The 20,836-nt window shown below is 45.3% G+C and overlaps 1 protein-coding gene and 1 long non-coding RNA gene across 4 annotated transcripts in view; one reads left to right on the top strand and one right to left on the bottom strand.

Annotated features, from left to right (window-relative positions):
* Positions 1-20,836, top strand: part of LOC116989395 (calcium homeostasis endoplasmic reticulum protein) — a 61,602-nt gene continuing 40,766 nt past the window's right edge. Inside the window, exons 1-2 of one of the 3 annotated variants that reach the window (XM_033046735.1) lie at positions 1-162; positions 5,153-5,323. In XM_033046735.1, the coding sequence (XP_032902626.1) occupies positions 138-162; positions 5,153-5,323 (196 nt within the window). In that variant the 5' untranslated portion in view covers positions 1-137. The remainder of the gene's footprint in view (positions 163-5,152; positions 5,324-20,836) is intronic. The other 2 variants (XM_033046733.1, XM_033046736.1) reach the window with 2 other exon arrangements.
* LOC116989396 lies at positions 10,383-10,707 on the bottom strand. The gene is made up of 2 exons (XR_004416235.1): positions 10,551-10,707; positions 10,383-10,440 (listed from the first exon to the last, which is right to left on the bottom strand). It is a non-coding gene; the product is annotated as an uncharacterized LOC116989396 (long non-coding RNA).

Here is a 20,836-nt window from a genome sequence, read left to right as displayed (position 1 = left end):
GGTGTCGCGAAGTCTCTGCCGTCAATCAGTTTCGCTTCCGGTTGGCGGCCGCTGCGGACGGTGCGCCTGAGTTACAAGTGTGACATAGTGGCTTAAACACTCTTTCTAGACGCGCCGAGTGAGAGCAGACGCCAGCCATGGATATGCCGGTGCCTCCTGAGGGTAAGTGCGGAAACGGTCCGATTTATAACTAAGCCGTTGCTAGCGAGCGTGATTGATGTTCTCGTGCAGCAGGGTCTGGGCCCCGCAAACTGGCCGCTACAGTTGGACAAGTACGTCCCGCGGTCCACAGTGCGCATGCGGCCAGGACAGACAGTCGGCCCACGGCGCACGCGCGTGGATTTGGGACCCCCCCTTGCTCATGCGCAGAGCGCCGCTGTTGGCTGTTACTCCGGCTGTTGCATGCGCACGCAGGTGGTCGGGTCGGGGCGCGGGTCGGGTTTGGGCCCCGTCGGCAGCAACTGATCTCCGGGGGCAGATTGGGAGCCCAGGTTGTGAGCCCACAACGTGGACCATTGTCCAACGTAAACCCTCAGAAGACAGAATAAACTGCATTTGCCGGAATCTGGAGGAAGACACAAAGTATTTGAGTAACTCAGTCGTTCAGGCAGAATTTAGGGAAAAGCCAGGCTGAAGAAGAGTCACAAGTTCACAAGTTAGGAGTAGAATAAGGCCATTCGACCATTCAATCATGGCTGATCCCTGCCTCATAATTCCATTTTCCTGTCTTCACCCCATACCCGTTCTAATCAGGAATTTGTCTATATCTGCGTAAAAATATCCACAGACTGGGCCTTCACAGCCCTCTGTGGCAACGAGTTCCACAGATTAACTACCCTCTGACTAAAGAAGTTCTTCCTCACCTCCTTTCTAAAAGAGCACCCTTTAATTCTGAGGCTATAACCTCTGGTCCTAGACTCCCCCACCAGTGGAAACATCCATTCCACGTCCACTCTTTGCCTTTCATTATTCCGTAAGTTTCAATGAGGGTCCCCCTCAACCTTCTGAACTCCAGCGAGTAGAGGCCCAGTGCTGTCAAACGTTCATCATATGCTAACCCACTCATTCCTGCAATCATTCTTGTAAACCTCGTCTGGACCCTCTCCAGAGCCAGCACATCCTCAGATATGGGGTCCAAATTTGCTCACGGTACTCCAAATGCTGCCTGACCAGCGCCTTATAGAGCCACAGCATGACATCAAAGGTAGACACAAAATGCTGGAGTAACTCAGCGGGACAGGCAGCATCTCTAGAGAGAAGGATCTCCAGAGATACTGCCTGTTCCGCTGAGTTACTCTAGCATTTTGTGTCAACCTTCGATTTAAACCAGCATCTGCAGTTCTTTCCTATACACTCGGCATTCCATCTCTGTTTTTGTATTCCAGTCCTCTTGATATAAATGCTACCATTGAATTTGCCTTCCTTACTACCGATTTGACTTGCAAATTAACTTTTTGGGAGTCCTGCACCTCCGATTTCTGGATTTGCTCTCCATTCAGAAAATAATCTATGCCTTTATTCTTATTAGCAAAATGCATGTCTCCACACTTTGTTAGACTCAATTTCATCTGCCACTTCTCTCCCATTCTCCTAACCTGTCCAAGTCCTTCTGCAGAGTCCTTGCTTCCTCTACACTGCCTGTCCCTCTACCTATCTTAGCATCATCTGCAAACTTGGCCACAAAGCCCATTTTGAGTCCCAACCCGAAATGTTGTCTATGTATTCCCTCCCCAGATGCTGACCCGCTGAGTACCTCTAGTACTTTGTGGTAAACCTTCAGAATCTGTTAATATGACTGGTGTACATTATTTCAGCCACATTTGTATAAACGGTTCATCTCAATCTCATATTTTTGCTTCTTTTCAAACCATTATCTCCACTCACCATATGTCTGCTGTCCATTCTAATTTTGAACTTTACAATTTGAGAATGTTGTACTGACTTGAGACTCCATGCCTCCTTGAGAATCCTTCAAATTCAGCAAATGTTGAACAAACAAATACATAATACATTTACAGTTAGTATCTTATCCATATACTGGAAAAACAATTAATAATTCACATGTAGAAGGTGAAGATGGAAAGGCTGTTCAATGTTAAGTGGATTTGGGTTTGCCAGAGAGATAATTTTGGCTGCTCAGAGGGAAACTATACTTTGCTTAATCTGGTTTTTTTTTTTGCCAGTAACAGCAACTTCCATTTATTTAGCACATCAAATGCAAAAAAAAATCTGATGAACTAAATACTACTATTATACTGCAAAATATCCTGAGCTATGTGATATCTTAAAACTTATGACCCAAAATCAAGGATAAGAGGACCTTAAAGGAAAACTAAGAGGTAAAAAGTGAGAGATATTGGAAGGAAATTGTAAAGACAGTTATCATTGATGGAACAATTAAACTTGGTAAAGCTGAGGGCCAAAATTGAAGGAGAGTATTAATTCAGAGGGGGTAGAGCTGAATCTGATAAAGGAAAAGTAGAATATGCATAAGGAGGGTATTTGGAAGAAAGACTGGGGAAGTTTCAAAGTAATGATGTTGCTTGACAGGCTGCCGATGGTGATAGCAGGCATGGAATTGTGATTGAACAAAACTTGTAGGTTAGATGCGTTTAGCTGGGCTTGGTCGACCTCTCGCTTACAGAAAGGCCAGTCAAGAGTGCTTTGGAAGTCTACTAGAAAAACTAAATGCATGAATGAGGGGAGATGAAGCAGGGATGTAGTCAGATGATATAAAGGTTGAAAATAGCAGTCTTTGTGATGAGCTTTGTGATAGAATGCATGTGATCTGAAACTAAATTTTGGATCAAGTATTAAGTGTTGCAATCAGTTTGAGGAATGCCGGTGGAGGTGGTGGTTTGAAAACGGGCTTCATGAAGAGGACCAAGGGCAATTTGATTGAAATAACTTTTTTTCCCAATATTGTAAGTCTTAGAGTTATGGATGGGTCCAGCATTTTGTGATGAGCTAAAGCTGGATATTAGAACATCACTGCACAGGAACAGGCCCTTTTGTCCACACTAATTGCGCTGACCATTGTGCCATTTGTGCCAATTTAAACTAATCACATCTGTCTGTACATGGCCTCTATCCCTCCATGCCCTGCCTATTCATGTGCTTGTTTAAATGCCTCTTATATGTTGCTATTATATCTGTTTCCACCACCTTCCCCGACAGCATATTTGAGGCATCTACCTATCACTATATAAGCTAAAATTTGCTTATCAAATAAATCTCCTTTAAACTTTCCTCCTCTCATTTTAAAACTATACCTTCTAGTATTTGACATTTCCATCCCAGGGAAAGGACTCTGACCCGTCATAATTTTTTGTACTTCTAGCCGGTTGCCCTCAACCACCAAGAGAGGGCAGAGAAAACAATTTTGTTCAACCTCTCCTTGTATGTAATACTCTCTAATCCAGACAAAATCCTGATTAAGATACAAAGTGCTGGAGTAACACAGCGGGTCAAACAGCATTTCTGGGGAACATGGATAGATGGTGTTTAGGGTCAGGACCCTTCAGACTGAATGTGATGGGGGGGGGGGGGGTAAGGGTAAGAGAGCTGGAAAATAGGAGAGGCTGGACAAAGTGTGGTGAGTGATAGGTGGATGCAAAAGATGAGAGATTAGGATAGAAGATGTGTGAATTATGAAGCCAGAGGAAGGAATGTGGGTGGAAGGAATTTGCAGAAAAGGGAGAAATAGGTGCAACTGCGTGTGGTAGTGGGGAGTGTGGGGGGGGTTAGTTTGTATGTTAGTTACATAAGTTTGGAACGTTCAATGTGGAATATGAGGTGCTGTTCCTCAAGTTTGCTTGTTGCTTGGGTAGCTTACAACCTAATTAAATGCAGCTCATGCTCTACTTGAGTAGCTTACAATCTTACCAACTGGAGGAACAGCACCTCGTATTCCGCTTGGGTCGCTTACAACCTATGAGATATAAGAGCAAATCAGAAATCTGGTGTCTATTGCTTAATGAACCTCCTGACACTCAAAAATCGTTCTACATTCTACAAGGTACAAGTCAGCAATGTGATAGAATATCCTCCACTCGCTTGGATAAAGCATGACACCATCCACAGCCGAACAGTTGGTGTTATATTAACCATCCTAAACATTAACTCCCTCCACCACAGGCACGGTCACTGCCATGTGCACCATCTACTGCGGTTATGTGCCTGGACTACTACAATAACACTCACAAAGTCTATCACCAAGAAAGACATGGGGAGCAAATGCATGAAAGCACGACCATCTGCAGGTTCTCTTCAGGTCACCAATCAGCCAGAATTTATCATCCATCCTTCATCTCACTAACTCTAATTCCTGGAACACCCCCTCCCCTCCCCTCTCCATAGCACTATTAAAACACTTCCACAAGAAAGCAAGGTTGTTTAAGATGTGAACATACCGCCACCTTCTCATGAATGATTAGGCTTGGGAAATAAATGTTGTGCCTTCAGTAACACCTAGATCCAGGAAAAAGAATAATTAATAAACAAAATTGCCTTCCAACAAATGTGTCAGTGCATCTTCAGAAAATGGGTAAAGCATTGGCAGATGACCAAAGAGGCTATCGGTAAAGGTCTTTCTCTTGCCTTGTATGTTGTAGACATTATGGAACTTTTGAAGCATGGTGTTTGTCATTAAGGGGACAATAGTGGCAGTCAATTTGTGCATACACAAGAATCTCACAATTAGGATGGCGTAGATCAGTTCGTTGCTCATTTGAACTGTGTTTAGGAGTCTTATAAGCGTTCAAATGTTCGTCATGCACTGATGATTGTAAGTCTACCACTGTGTTGGTAATTAAGATAACTGTTTGAAATGGTGTGTAAAGAGCACGACCCGCAAAATGCATTTGATATAATTATTATGCGTTGTGAGATTTCTATTTCCTTTGTGTATTCATCCCAACAGATTAATTAATTCTCCCTGCAGCAAGGCTTTGGTCATATAATAACAAAATCATATTATGATTTGAAGTCATGAATTCTGCCCTAAAACGTGGTCAGGATAATTATCTGTGGACCAGCATCAAATACTGAAATAGTATCTGATGTATAGCGTTGTAGGAAAATCTATGCTGATTCTGATCTTGTGCTAGCATTTAAATACAATTTGTGCATTGTAATATTTTTATTGTTGCAGACCAGGAATTGAGGAATGTTATTGACAAATTGGCACAGTTTGTGGCCCGGAATGGTCCAGAATTTGAGAAGATGACAATGGAGAAGCAAAAAGATAATCCCAAGTTTTCTTTTCTTTTTGGAGGAGATTACTACAATTACTACCAGTACAAGTTGGCAATTGAGCAGCAATGTAAGTAAAAAGATTATGATTGCATTCTTAAATTGGTACAAAGTAGATTATAAATATACTTGTCTTGGAAATTGTACTTGCTTCCTTAATACTCAAGGGTTGTGATTACTGTATTATATTTTTAGTGAATGGCATTGTAGTTTCCTTCAGTCTCTGATGGTGTTCTTTTTTTCTCCGCACACAACTGCTGAGTAAGTAAATATGCCCAAAATGATGTGATTAATTTACTCTTGTCAAAACTGGTTTGAAATGTTGTTGGTGTGAGCCACATTTTTGAACTGCTGCAGTAATGGAAATATATTTCCAATTCAGGATTTTGGAGGGGAACATACAAGTGGTGGTGTTCACATGCACCTATTGCCTTCCTTGTTGGAACTTAGGAAGTTCGGCATGTCCCGTACACTCCCACCAACTTCTACAGATGCACCTTAGAAAGCATTTTATCAGGATGCATCACAGTGTGGTTTGAGAACAGCTCCATCCAAGACTGCAAGAAATTGCAGTGAATTGTGGACATAACCCAGACCATCACACAAGCCAACCTCCCTTCCATTGACTCAAGGGTTGTGACATTTATACCTCCCGCTGCCTCTGCAAGGCCAGCAGCATTCTCCTCCCCTTTCCCATCAGGCAAAATGTATAGAAGTGTGAAGATGCACACCTCCAGATTCAGGGACAGTTTCTTCCCAGTTGTTATCAGGCAACTGAATCATCCTACCACAACCAGAGAGCAGTTCTGGACTACTATCTACCTCATTGGTTACCCTCGGACTATTCTTGATCAGACTTTGCTGGCTTTACCTTGCACTAAACGTTATTCCGTTGTCATGTATCTATACACTGTAAATGACTCGATTGTAATCATGCATTGTCTTTCCGCTGACTGGATAGCACGAAACAAAAGCTTTTCACTGTACCTCGGTACACTTGATAATAAACTAAACTGAAAACTGACTGGTCACAGATTTCAGAGCTGAAATGCAATGTCCTTACAGTTACAGTGTGATAGTGCTGAAGGGAATGAATTATAAATATACTAATCAATGTAAAATGTTTTATCCTGAATGATGATGATGGTGAGCATCAGCATGTCATTTTGACATCAGTTTGTACATGGAGTCTGCTGACCATTAAGCATCCATTGACACAAATCCTACTCAAAAGCTATTTTATTCTCCCAACAATTTCATTATCGGCTTGGAAATACTAAAGCTGTGTTGCCTTTGGTTTGGAAATGCTAAAGATGTGTTGCCTTTGGTTTGGAAATGCTAAAGCTGTGTTGCCTAAGGTTTGGAAATGCTAAAGCTGTGTTGCCTAATTAAAGTTGCCTTGCCTAATTAAAGTTGCCTTGCCTAATTAAATTTGCCTTGCCTAATTAAAGTTGCCTTGCCTAATTAAAGTTGCCTTGCCTAATTAAAGTTGCCTTGCCTAATTAAAGTTGCCTTGCCTAATTAAAGTTGCCTTGCCTAATTAAAGTTGCCTTGCCTAATTAAAGTTGCCTTGCCTAATTAAAGTTGCCTTGCCTAATTAAAGTTGCCATGCCAAATTAAAGTTGCCCTGCCTAATTAAAGTTGCCTTGCCTAATTAAAGTTGCCTTGCCTAATTAAAGTTGCCTTGCCTAATTAAAGTTGCCTTGCCTAATTAAAGTTGCCGTGCCTAATTAAAGTTGCCTTGCCTTCTATATAATTAAAAGGCTATTCTTGGCCACTTCCTGTTTGCGCTTGATATTGATTTTGGAAAAAACACTGCCACGTACGGCTGTGATTTTTGGCCATCTTACTCAGAGCCCCCCTCCGCTCATCAGGTGCCGAGGATTTTTCCCATCGATGAAAAATAAAAGAGTTATTAGTGTTTTTAAAATGTTGAGATTCTCTCTCCTGTCAATCATGCCATGAAGGCTACGCCCCTCTGGTGGGAGGGGGGAGGGCCTATAAAATCCAGAAGTGTGGGCGTGGCTCAGTCTCTGCAAGATGGAGGAGGGAGAGGTCACATCTCACTCAAGAAGGAACTGCAGATGCTGGAAAATCGAAGTTAGACAAAATTGCTGGAGAAACTCAGCGGGTGCGGCAGCATCTATGGAGCGAAGGAAATAGGCAATGTTTCGGGCCGAAGCCCTTCGTCAAGTCAAGTTTATTTGTCACAGACGACTCGCTGTCTTTAGTGTCCTTGCACCTTGCTTGAAATGGTATGAAACTGCACTTGAATTTGGTGGCTTTGCACCTTGTTTGAAGTGGTACGAAACTGCACTTGAATTTGGTGGCCTTGCACCCTGCTTGAAATGGAATTTCAAGGAATAGCCGTGAGTCAACTGCCAGCCCACCAGTCGTGAGTGAGCTGCCAGCACAACAGTCTTGAGTGACTGAGCCGCCAGCCCAAGAATCCATTTGTCCCACAATGTCCATACTAGCCCTCTAGAAACCAGTCCCTTCAGCCCGCAACACCCATACTAGCGCTCCAGAAAGCGCTCACCCCCCCCCCGCGCGCACTGGCCACCAATATTGTAATTGGTGGAGAGGTGGAATATTGCGTTGGGGGACCAGCCCTCCCGTGTGATGCTGGGACCCAACGGGTCCCACTTAGTCTAATCTCTAATAAATTCTACCACTCACAAGCATGAGGGTAATTTATCACAGCCAATTAACCTACAAACAAATCTTTGGCAAATCTTTAGGTACTGACTATCTATCGATACATATAATATATCAGGCCTCCCCTAAGCCACGGATAGTCCAGATAAAACAATTTATGTTTATTCAACGTCTCCTTATAGCTAATATGGCAGCACCCTAATAATACTCTTTTTCACCCTCTCATAATCCTCCACATCCTTTCTAACAGCTCCCCCCTCTGCCACTGGATACTTGACTTTCTGACACACAGAGCTCAAATTAGTGAGGATGGCGACAACACCTCCTCCACAATAATTCTCAACACTGGTGTCCCACCAGGATATGTTCTCAGTCCCCTAATATGCTCCCTATACATTCATGACTATATAGCCACATTTTGCTCTAATTCCATCTACAAGTTTGCAGACTACATTACTCTGGAGGGCTGAATCATGAACAATAATGAGAGGGGATAGATGAAGGAGATGGAGAACTTAGCAACATAGTGTCAGGAGAATAATCTCTCCCTCAATGTCGGTAAGATGTAGCGGGGACTTGCCATAAATTAGTCGGACACGAGTTGTGTGTACTAGACAGGTATAATCTCTCTAATACAGCTCCCTACTCCTTCAAGGACACGGGCGTTGCCCGGCCTTAAATTCCAAATCGTGAACCCGTGACTAGCGCCTCCCACACCAAGACGCCGCCCTCTAGAGCCGATGGTTCGTTGTGACTTTGGGTTGTCACCAGGTGCCGCCACATGACTCCCCCCCCCCCCCCCCCCCAGAACCAGGGGCACCGAACCGGGCAGGACGCCTAACAGGGCTACCCGAACGCGTAGATACAATCCCACGCCCCGGGGGCTTGCTTGGTTCGGAAGATTCTCCGTGATGCCCAGGACGGCGGACGCCCGCGACGGGGCGGTTGAGCACATGGACTATCTCGCTCGGGCCCAAATGGGCCGGTTTCAAACGAGCCATAGACACAGTTTCACGCCGGCCTCCCATGTCCAAATCGAATGTAGTAGGCCCGTGCTGCAGCACGCAAAGGGACCTTCATACGGGAGCTGCAAGGGCGACCTGTGGAAGTCATGGCGAAGAAAAACGTACGGGCAGCCCATCAGTGGCACATGGGGAGGGGCCACTCCATGACGCAATGTTGGGATGTGAGACAGGGTACCGACCCTCTCCCGCAAGCGGAACAGCACCGATGACGGGGGGTTCCTGGGACCCATCAGCAGCAGGGACAAACTCCCCGGGGACGGTGAGCGGAGCATCATATACCAATTCCGCGGAGGACGATGACATCCTCCTTGGGGGCCGTCCGAATCACCAACAGGACCCATGGCAACTCGTCCATCCACCCAGGGCCTGTGAGACGAGCCTTCAGGGCGGCCTTCAGACAGTGGTGGAACCACTCCACCAACTCATTTGACTGGGGATGGTATGCTGTCGCGTGGTGGAGCTGTGTCCCCGACAGGTGTGCCATGGCTGACCACAGTTCAGACGTGAACTGCGAGCCCCGGTCGGACGTGATATGAAGTGGAACCCCAAAGCGGGCAATCCAAGTTGCCACGAGCGCACGGCTGGGTTGAAGTGTCCGTGAGCGGGATGGCCACCGGCCACTGCGTATTAAGGTCTACCACCATAAGCAGGTGTGAAACGCCCTGGGACGGAGGCCCCACGATGTCCACGTGATCGAACCGCCGGCGTGGCACTGCGAAGTCTTGAACGGGCGCCCAGACATGTCACTGCACCTTTGATGCCTGGCATGGGATGCACGCCCGGGCCCAGCGAGCAACCTGCTTCCGAAGTCACATAAACCTTGTGGCCACCATAGCGACCGTGGCCTGGATGGATGGGTGGGCCAGCCCAAGGATCACCTCAAACACATGAAGGCGCCAGGCCGCCGGAACGATAGGCCTCGGCTGACCTGTGGATACGTCACAGAGGATGGAACCCGAAGGACCCAATGGCACGCCTCAAACACCAAGCCAGAGATTGCGGTGCAGTACGCCGGCATCTTATAGTCCGCCAGATAAGTAAATTCAAAGAGCGGGCAGGGCAGGTGGTCGCCCATGAGCGTGAGCATCTCGCTCATGAGTGCCGAGGGCATCCGGTCGCCGAGCCCGCTCATGTTAAGGACCTGACAGGTGCGTTGCATTCGGCTCGGCCCGTAGATCCGGAGCAGCAGCTCCTTGAGGCCTGTGTACTTGCCCACCGTCGGCGGATTATCCAGGTATGGAATGACCCGACCGGCCGTCTGCTGGTCAAGGGCGCTTACCACATATTGATAGCGAGTCTCGTCGGCTGTAACGCCGCAGATGTAAAATTGGGATTCGGCCTGTCGAAACCAAACCACCGGTTGTGAGGTCCAAAATGTCGGTAGCTTTAGGGAGACCGCGTTGAGGTCGGCCTCGTAGGCGGCAGCGGCAGAATGCATTGTTTCCTCAAATTTCCCTTCCAGGATTACACTCCTGGGCGTCTGGGGTCACCAGTGTAGCGGGGACTCGCAGGAGTCCAGCCAAAAACTAGTCGGACATGAGTTGTGTGCACTAGACGTGTTTAATCTCTCTAATACAGCTCCCTACTCCTTCAAGGACACGGGCATTGCCCGACCTTAAATACCAAATCAGGTACCGACCCCGTGACTAGCGCCTCCCACACCAAGACGCTGCCCTCTAGAGCCAATGGTTCGTTGTGACCTTGGGTTGTCATCAGGTGCCGCCACAAAGGAACTAATTATAGACTTCGGGATGCACGGTGGAGTACTTGCCCCAATCTTCAAGTTCCTTGGCATCAATATTACCAATGATCTGCCATGCACCAACCACGTTGGCGTGATAGATAAGAAGGCACACCAATGCCTCTATTTCCTGAGGCAACTGAGGAAATTTGCCATGTCTCCAGTAATTCTTACCAACATCTACAGATGCACCATAGGAAGTATACTGCAGGTTGCATCACCGCTTGGTTTGGGAACAGCCCTGCCCAAGACTGCAAGAAATTGCAGAAAGTTGTAGATGTAGTCCAGTCTATCACACAAATCACACTTCCTATCATTGTCTCCAACTACATTTCACGATGCCCCTGAAAAGCAGCCAATATTATCAAAGACTTGTCCCACCTTGGTCATTCCTTCTTCTCCCTTCTCCCTTCCGGCAGAAAGTACAGAAGCTTGAAAGCGTGCTCGCCAGACTTGGGGAAATCTGCTCTGTTATCAGACCTGAACAGTCCTTCCATTAGCTAGCGTACTGTCTGATGCACAACTCCCCATTTAGAACATTGAACTTTGTCTATAGAACTGATGCACGACAATGCTGAAAACTATATTCTGCACAATGTATCTCCCCCTTTATCGGTGTGCTAGAGTTTGACTTGATAGTATTTATGTATGGTATATCTGATCTGTTTGGGTAGCATGCAAAAAACGCTTTTCACAGTACATGACAATAATAAACCTAAACAACTAGAATGCACAAAGTTTTATAAAGCTGCAACATCACTTCCTAACTCTTATACGCAATGCTCCATCTGATGAAGGCAAGCATAGCTTACAAAAAATGCTGGAGTAGCTCAGCGGGACAGACAGCATCTCTGGAGAGAAGGAATGGGTGATGTCTTCTGAAGAAGGGTCTCGACCTGAAACGTCATCCATTTATTCTTTCCAGAGATGCTGCCTATCCCGCTGAGTTACTCCAGAATTTTTTTGTCTATCTTTGGTGTAAACCAGCATCTGCAGTTCCTTCATACAGCATAGCTTACATCTCCTTTACCACTCCAGGGCTCGAAATTAACGGTTGCCCGGGTGCCAATGGCCACCTAAAGATCCGCCGGGAAACCTAAAAGCCCAGTCATTTTGCCCGGCTTGACAATGCAGATACTGGTTTATACCGAAGATGGACACCAAAAACTGGTGTGACTCAGCGGATCAGGCAGCATCTCTGGAGAAAAGGAATAAGTGACATTTCGGGTCGGCGACGGCTGTAGTGCGGGGTGACGGAGGGTCGGAGCGAATGACGGGCCCGCACAGCAGCAGTGGCGACGGCGGCTCAACCTCCTCCTACACCCGCACCCCGCCTGCCCTCATAGCGGCTGCTGCATGCTACTCCGCCAACAGTGATAACCACTTTCAAAACAAACCCTCCCGCACGCCAAGGCCGGGGGGAGGGAGGAAGTGGGAGGCCCCTTCTGCCGTCTGACGCACCTGCACCGCTCGGCCCTGCACCTTCCTGTTGGCTGACGGAGGAGCGGAGGCGGTGGCGAGGAGATCCCAACTGCCTCCTCCTATGGCGGCGGCACTCGGCGGTGGACAGGGACAGCCAAGGCGGGCGATAATGCCGGTGTTGTCCGAGGAGCGCTGACCATCCTTCCTCCCCACCTCCTCTGCCCCTTATTTACCCCCCCCCCCCCCTCTCTCTCTCTCCATCTCTCTTGTACGCCCCCCTCCACCCCCTTACACCGGGACCCCTCCTCTCCATCCGGCACTGATCCCCATTGCAGCCTCTTCCGTCCTCACTGACATCCCATGTACTCCCCTCCCCATCTACCCCCCCGATCTATTCATCCTGCAATGATCACCCTATCCACCTCGCATTGATTCTCCGCATCCATCCTACACTGGTCCCCCAATTCATCCTATACTGACTCCCTTTCCCATCCATCCTGCACTGCTCCGCCCATTCATCCTGTACTGATGCCCCCCCAGTCATCCTGTACTGATCCCCCCACATTCATCCTGCACTGATCTCCCGATTCATCCTGTACTGACCCCCCCCTCCATTTATCCTGCACCGATCCCCCCCCCATTCATCCTGCACTGATCTCCCGATTCATCCTGTACTGACCCCCCCCTCCATTTATCGTGCACCGATTCCCCCCACCATTCATCCTGCACTGATCCCCCCCCTATCCATCCTGTAGTGAACCCCCCATTCATCCTGTACTGATCCCCCCCATCCACCCTGCACTGATCCGCCCATCCACCCTGCACTGATCCGCCCATCCATCCTGCACTGATCCGCCCATCCATCCTGCACTGAGCCCCCCATCCATCCTGTAGTGATGCCACCCATCCATCCCGTAGTGATCCCACCCATCCATCCCGTAGTGATCCCTCCATTCATCCTGTAGTACCCCCCATTCATCCTGTAGTGATCACCATTCATCCTGTAGTGATCACCATTCATCCTGTAATGAACCCCCATTCATCCTGTAATGAACCCCCATTCATCCTGTAGTGATCCCTCCATTCATCCTGTAGTGATCCCCCCCATTCATCCTGTAGTGAACCCCCCCATCCATCCTGTAGTGATCCCCCCATTCATCCTGTAGCGATCCCCCCATTCATCCTGTAGTGATCCCCCCATTCATCCTGTAGTGATCCACCCATTCATCCTGTAGTGATCCTCCATTCATCCTGTAATGATCACCATTCATCCTGTAGTGATCCACCCATTCATCCTGTAGTGAACCCCCTCATCCATCCTGTAGTGATCCCACCCATCTATCCCGTATTGATCCCACCCATCCATCCCATAGTGATCCCACCCATCCATCCCGTAGTGATCCCTCCATTCATCCTGTAGTGATCTCCCCCCCCCCCCCATTCATCCTGTAGTGATCCCCCATTCATCCTGTAATGATCCCCCATTCATCCTGTAGTGACCCCCCCATTCATCCTGTAGTGATCCCCCCCATTCATCCTGTAGTGATCCCCCCATCCATCCTGTAGTGATCCCCCCCATTCATCCTGTACTGATCCCCCCTCCCATTCATCCTGTACTGATCCCCCCCATCCACCCTGCACTGATCCGCCCATCCATCCTGCACTGATCCGCCCATCCATCCTGCACTGAGCCCCCCATCCATCCTGTAGTGATCCCACCCATCCATCCCGTAGTGATCCCACCCATCCATCCCGTAGTGATCCCACCCATCCATCCCGTAGTGATCCCTCCATTCATCCTGTAGTGATCTACCCATTCATCCTGTAGTGATCACCATTCATCCTGTAGTGATCACCATTCATCCTGTAATGAACCCCCATTCATCCTGTAGTGATCCCCCCCATTCATCCTGTAGTGAACCCCCCCATCCATCCTGTAGTGATCCCCCCCATCCATCCTGTAGTGATCCCCCCCATTCATCCTGTAGTGATCCCCCCATTCATCCTGTAGTGATCCCCCCATTCATCCTGTAGTGATCCTCCATTCATCCTGTAATGATCCCCCATTCATCCTGTAGTGATCCACCCATTCATCCTGTAGTGATCCCCCTCATCCATCCTGTAGTGATCCTACCCATCCATCCCGTATTGATCCCACCCATCCATCCCATAGTGATTCCACCCATCCATCCCGTAGTGATCCCTCCATTCATCCCGTAGTGATCTCCCCCCCCCATTCATCCTGTAGTGATCCCCCATTCATCCTGTAATGATCCCCCATTCATCCTGTAGTGACCCCCCCATTCATCCTGTAGTGATTCCCCCCATCCATCCTGTAGTGATTCCCCCCATCCATCCTGTAGTGATCCCCCCCATTCATCCTGTACTGATCCCCCCCCCATTCATCCTGCACTGATCCCCCCCATCCGCGCTCTCCCCTCACAATTTTACCTACTTCAACCAACACGCACTAATTCCCCTGCCTCAATCAATCCATCCATCCCGCACCGATTGCCTTCTCAACTCAACCCCCCCCCCCCCCCCCCCCCCATCTATCCATCCCGCACTGATTCACCCCCCCACCGACCCTACTACGCTGGAAATGTTTCCAGAGCGAACATTGACCATGTTTGATAATGGAATGCAATCAAATGTGTTTTAATTCCCAATGTTATTATTTGTTTTAATCCATAAAGATGGATTAATTAAATTGTGAACACGTGAAACATTAAAACCTCATTGGTACACAAAATTGCTGGAGAAACTCAGCGGGTGCAGCAGCATCTATGGAGCGAAGGAAATAGGCGACGTTTCGGGCCGAAACCCTTCTTCAGACTCTCATTGTTCGATTGTCACTGCTGCCGTTGACACGTTATTACAGAATTCATTTTAATGGCAAATTAATGCTCTTAATATGGAGTATCAGTACTGTACTTATTTAATGAACAACATTCACAATTATTCGTTGGATTTATCCAGGTTTTACTTCTACAGTCGGTCATATATATCACTAATTTGGTCAGTAGTTATTTCAGTTGAAATGTTAACGTTAATTCTGAAGTGGGAATGGCGGAAACAGCGTTTATCAATAAAAAAATTTAAATCTGGTGCGTACAAACTGGGTATCTTCATTGCTGTTCACAACACACACATCTAATCTGAATGTCCGGTAATGTGGCGTTTGACACCTTTAAACATATTGCCAAAAGAACATTTAGTGCAGTTATGTCCTTTGGCCATCTCTTGTCAGTTAGTGTAATGTCAGATGGTTATAGTCGGTTTTAACAGCTATTATCATAAAATGCCTTTAGAAATGTCCTTGCAACCTGTATATTTTGTGGATAAATTATGTGGGAAGCGAAAGTGTTTATGTACCAATAGCCATAACGACCCATGCTATGGCCATGTCATGATAATTTTCGGTCCTTCACGGAAAACATGCTTGCATCAATCTGTGGTGCATGGTTAACATATGTTACCAGGATATATTAACACAGGTTGATCATACGCTGAATAATCTAACCACATTTTTGTTTGGAAGAGGAAAGGAATAATAGAAATTGCTTTCATTGCAACGTGTAAAAAGAGTTGAGATACTGTATTATAATTTTGCTGCATGTCATTGTGGTAAATATGTCTTGATTGGTGAATATGTTTAATTTGTGACTTTATTTGAAGCAGAAATAATATGTGAATGCTTCATTGAGCATAATTCCGACTGGTAACTACGCACTTCGGCCGAGCACATTATCGCACGCTTCATGCAAGCCGTCTTAAATGACCACTTAAACCGTCATTTGGCAACCTAAAAAGCTGCCTAGGTTGCCCGGCTGACAACAGAGAAAAAAAGTTAGGTGAGAGCTCTGCACTCTATATACTGGTGTTACTACTTTCACGTATCCTATGGACTCAGACTCCAAGATCAGACATCAGTGCTGTTAAGGGTCCTGTCATTAATTGTATACTTTCCTCTTACGTTTGACTTCCTAAAGTTTAATACCTCAGATCAAACTCCTTTTGCCATTTATGTCGATATTTATAACTGATCTGTATCCTGCTGTGTGTTTTGACAGCCTTATTTACTGTCTGTAACTTCAATCAACCTTTCTGCGTCCTTCCCTACCCTCATTAATCACCTTTGTCACCTCAAAAAATGTAATCAAATTGGTAAAACATCACCTATGCTAGACAAAGCCATGCTGACTGGCCCTACGTAGCCCATTCTCTTCCAAATGTGAGGAAATCTTATCAATCGGAATCGTCTCCAAAAGCTTCTGCACTGTGCCTCTCATTCAGTAACTGAGGACTACCCTACTCACTATTAACAATACTGCAAACATTTTTATCAGATCTACATTCACATTCAGGTTGTTCGAATGTAAAGTAAACAGCAAGAGTTCCACTACTGATTCCTGTAGTACACCACTGGTCATAGGGCTCCAATCACAAATGCAAGCCTCTACCATCGGCCTCTATCTCCAATCACTTACACAATTGCACATTCAATTTGCTAAATTTATCTGAATCCCATGAATTTGTACCTTTTGGATCAATCTCCTCTGTGGAACAGTGTCAAGTTCATTGTTACCTTACAAGGATGAATATCCTGTCAGTTTGTACCTTCTCAAGATCCTGCCACCTCCCACCTCGCATTATATATTTCAACAAACAAGGTTTTGTTCCAAAGTTTTAAATTCCACTGAATGTAAGCTCACCACTTCTGCATAAATAACCCCTCGGAATCAAGCTTGTGAAACTCCTCTGAACTGCTTTCACTAAAAATATGCCTCTCAGTTTAAATTAAAAAACTATATTTTGAAGGCTTTTGTGTCATGAGATCTTTAACCTGCATCACTACATAACTGGCACTTTTCAGTATAGTGAAGGGTAAGCAAAATATTATTTTTGAATGCTGTCCTCTTATTTAGACAGCAGAATATTTGGCAGTCTGCATTCTCGCACACATGATCATCTTTCTTTGGGATTAGTTGTCAGAACTATTTTCAAGTGCTACATGAGTCATCAGCCTCATTTAGCACACTGGCTCAAGGTTCTCTTTGTTTGATGTTTTGGATACTGGTAATTTGTGATTTATTACAAAAAATACACTGTTCTACTTTTGGGAATTTAAGTACATTTGATTGTTCTAAACACACTGCAGCCAAGGGTTATCTCAGTCAAGGTAGAAGTGGATCTTCAGAAATAAGAAAAAATAAAATTTGAATTTTCAAATTGTAACTATTGGGAAGCTAATGTCTTTTTGACAGGAACTTGAAATTGACTCACTCCGTCAATGAAGATGAGTTTGTGGATCCTCTGCTTTCCTCTTCTAAAGTCAACAATAAGTTCCTTGGTTTTAATAATGTTAAGAGCAAGGTTTTTGTAATGGCACTATTCAATCAGATGAACTCCCTCTTCAAGAGTTGTGGACGTAGCCCAGTTCATCGCACAAACCAACCTCCCTTCCATTGACTCCATTTACACTTCACTCTACCTTGGCATTGCTGCCAACATAATCAAGAGGCAGTCTCACCCTGGCCAATCCCTGTTCCCCACCCATCAGGCAAAGAAGTACAGAAGTGTGAAAACGTATACAGTGCCCTCCATAATGTTTGGGACAAAGACCCATCATTTATTTATTTGCCTCTGCTCCACAATTTGAGATTTGTAATAGAAAAAAAAATCACATGTGGTTAAAGTGCACATTGTCAGATTTAAATAAAGGCCATTTCTATACATTTTGGTTTCACCATGTAGCAATTACAGCTGTGTATATACATAGTCCCCCATTTCAGGGCACCATAATTTTTGGGACGCATGGCTTCACAGGTGTTTGTAATTGATCAGGTGTGTTTAATTGCCTCCTTAATGCAGGTCTAAAAGACCTCTCAGCACGTAGTCTTTACCTGCAGTCTTTCCATCCCATTTGGAAACTTTCATTGTTGTTTATCAACATGTGGACCAAAGTTGTGCCAATGAAAGTCAAAGAAGCCATTATGAGACTGAGAAACAAGAATAAAACTGTTAGAGACATCAGTCAAACCTTGGGTTTACCAAAATCAACTGTTTGGAACATCATTAAGAAGAAAGAGAGCACCGGTGAGCTTACTAATCGCAAAGGGACTAGCAGGCCAAGGAGGACATCCACAGCTGTTGACAGAAGAATTCTCTCTATTATATAGAAAAATCCCCAAACACCTGTCCGACAGATCAGAAACACTCTTCAGGAGTCAGGTGTGGATTTGTCAATGACCACTGTCAGAAGATTTCATGAACAGAAATATAGAGGCTACAGTGCAAGATGCAAACCACTGGTTAGCCACAAAAATAGGATGGCCAGGTTACAGTTTGCCAAGAAGTACTTATAGCAACCACAGTTCTGGAAAAAGGTCTTGTGGACAGATGAGACGAAGATTAACTTATATCGTAGTGATGGCAAGATCAAAGTATGGAGGAGAGAAGGAACTGCCCAAGATCCAAAGCATGCCACCTCATCTGTGAAACACGGTGGTGGGGGTGTTATGCCTCGGCATGTATGGCTGCTGAAGGTACTGGCTCACTTATCTTCATTGATGATACAACTGCTGATGGTAGTAGCATAATGAATTCTGAAGTGTTTTGACGCATCCTATCTGCTCAAGTTCAAACAAATGCCTCATAGGCCGGAGGTTCATTCTGCAGCAAGACCATGATCCCAAACATACTGCTAAAGCAACAAAGGAGTTTTTCAAAGCTAAAAAATTGTTAATTCTTGAGTGGCCAAGTCAATCACCCGATCTGAACCCAATTGAGCATGCCTTTAATATGCTGAAGAGAAAACTGAAGGGGACTAGCCCCCAAAACAAGCATAAGTTAAAGATGGCTGCAATGCAGGCCTGGCAGAGCATCACCAGAGAAGACAACCAACAACTGGTGATGTCCATGAATCGCAGACTTCAAGCAGTCATTGCATGCAAAGGATATGCTACAAAATACTAAACATGATTACTTTCATTTACATGACATTGCTGTATCCCAAAAATTAAGATGCCCTGAAATGGGGGGAACTGTGTATAAACACTGCTGTAATTTCTACATGGTTAAACTAAAATGTATAAAAATGGCCTTTATTAAAATCTGACCATGTGCACTTCAACCACAAGCGATTTCTTTGTATTACAAATCTCCAATTGTGGAGTACAGAGGCAAATAAATAAATGATGGGTCTTTGTCGCAAACATTATGGAGGGCACTGTACCTCCAGATTCAGGGACAGTTTCTTCCCAGCTGTTATCGGGCAACTGAACCATCCTCTCATCGACTAGAGTGTGGTTCTGGCCTCCCATCCTCCTCATTGGAGATCTATGAACTATCTTTTATTGGACATCACTGTTATATCTAGCACTAAATGCTATATCCTTTCTATTTTATCTATATGCTCTGGACGGCTTGATGGTATTCGCATATAGTTTTTTCTTTGATTGGATAGCAGGCAAACAAAAGCTTTTCACTGTACATGACAATAATAACTAAACTATACTATGACTCGTCATTATCTGTAATTTGTCCAACAATGATGGTGTCATCATCAAATTTAAAGATGGAGTTGTGGAACTGTCAAGTTACACAGTCATGGGTATGGAGGGAGCGGATTAGGGGCTGAGCACACTGCCTTGAAGTCTAGTGTCCACTTACAAAGGGATGCTCAGCAACCCAGTTCCCTGAGGTTGGTAAAAAGTTTGGAGAGGATGATGGTGTTGAACGTTGAGCTCTAGTCTATGAACAGCCTGATGAGTGTGCTTTTATTGTCTAAGTGATCCAATGCAGAGTGTAGAGCCAGCGAGATCACATCCTCTGTTGATCTCTTGTCAGTAGGTAAATTGTAGTGGGTCCATATTCTTGCTGAGGTAATCGTTGATGTGTGCCATAGCCAACCTCTCAAAGCACTTCATCACCACGGATATTATTGAGGCATGTCAGCTAACTCTTCTTGAGCATCGGTATGATTGATGCTCTTTTAAATGTGATGGGAATCTCAGACCTCAGTAATGAGAGGTTGAAGATGTCCACAAAAGCTCCAGCCAGTTGGTACGCACAGGTTTTGAGAAAGTCACCAGTTACACCATCAGGTCCAGACTTTTTCCGAGGGTTCACCCTCCTGAAGGATCTTGTGATGTCAGCTTCGGAAACTGAGATTATAATACCATCAGGTATTATATGTCGATCCCTGTAAGAATGGAGATACCTCTCATTCGTTTAAAATAATTTTGTGAATATCTCCTCGTATGACAAACCTCCTTCCCAGTAATTAATATGGTGAAACTTTGTTAACACTTCCTATATCATAAATAAATCCTCTTTGGGGGAGGAAGATCAGATGTATTCACAATATATCAAATGTAGACTCATGAAGACTCTATATAATTGAATAATTATATATAATTTCTTATCTTGTACTTGTATCCATTTGCAATTAAGGCCAATATTCAGTGATTACTGCACAATAATCCTTCTGAACAAAACCACTGTTCAATTTCATATTATCTAAAGAATACTCCATTCTAGTGCTTTTGATACATAGCCAGTGCTTTTGATACATAGACAATTACTTTATAATAGGTATTAGTCATTTTTTTTTAAACTGAGTAGTATTTGGTTTTCAACTGATATAACCTGCTCTTCTGCAAAACTTATCAAACGTCTTTGTACAGTTGGACTTCCTTATCCAACCCTATTTCATTGAGTCTTTATTCTCTCT

The sequence above is a fragment of the Amblyraja radiata genome, chromosome 29, assembly GCF_010909765.2.
Source record: "Amblyraja radiata isolate CabotCenter1 chromosome 29, sAmbRad1.1.pri, whole genome shotgun sequence".
Lineage (NCBI taxonomy): Eukaryota > Metazoa > Chordata > Chondrichthyes > Rajiformes > Rajidae > Amblyraja > Amblyraja radiata.
The sequence above is the reverse complement of the archived record's forward strand: the minus strand, read 5'-3'. Positions and strand labels throughout refer to the sequence as shown.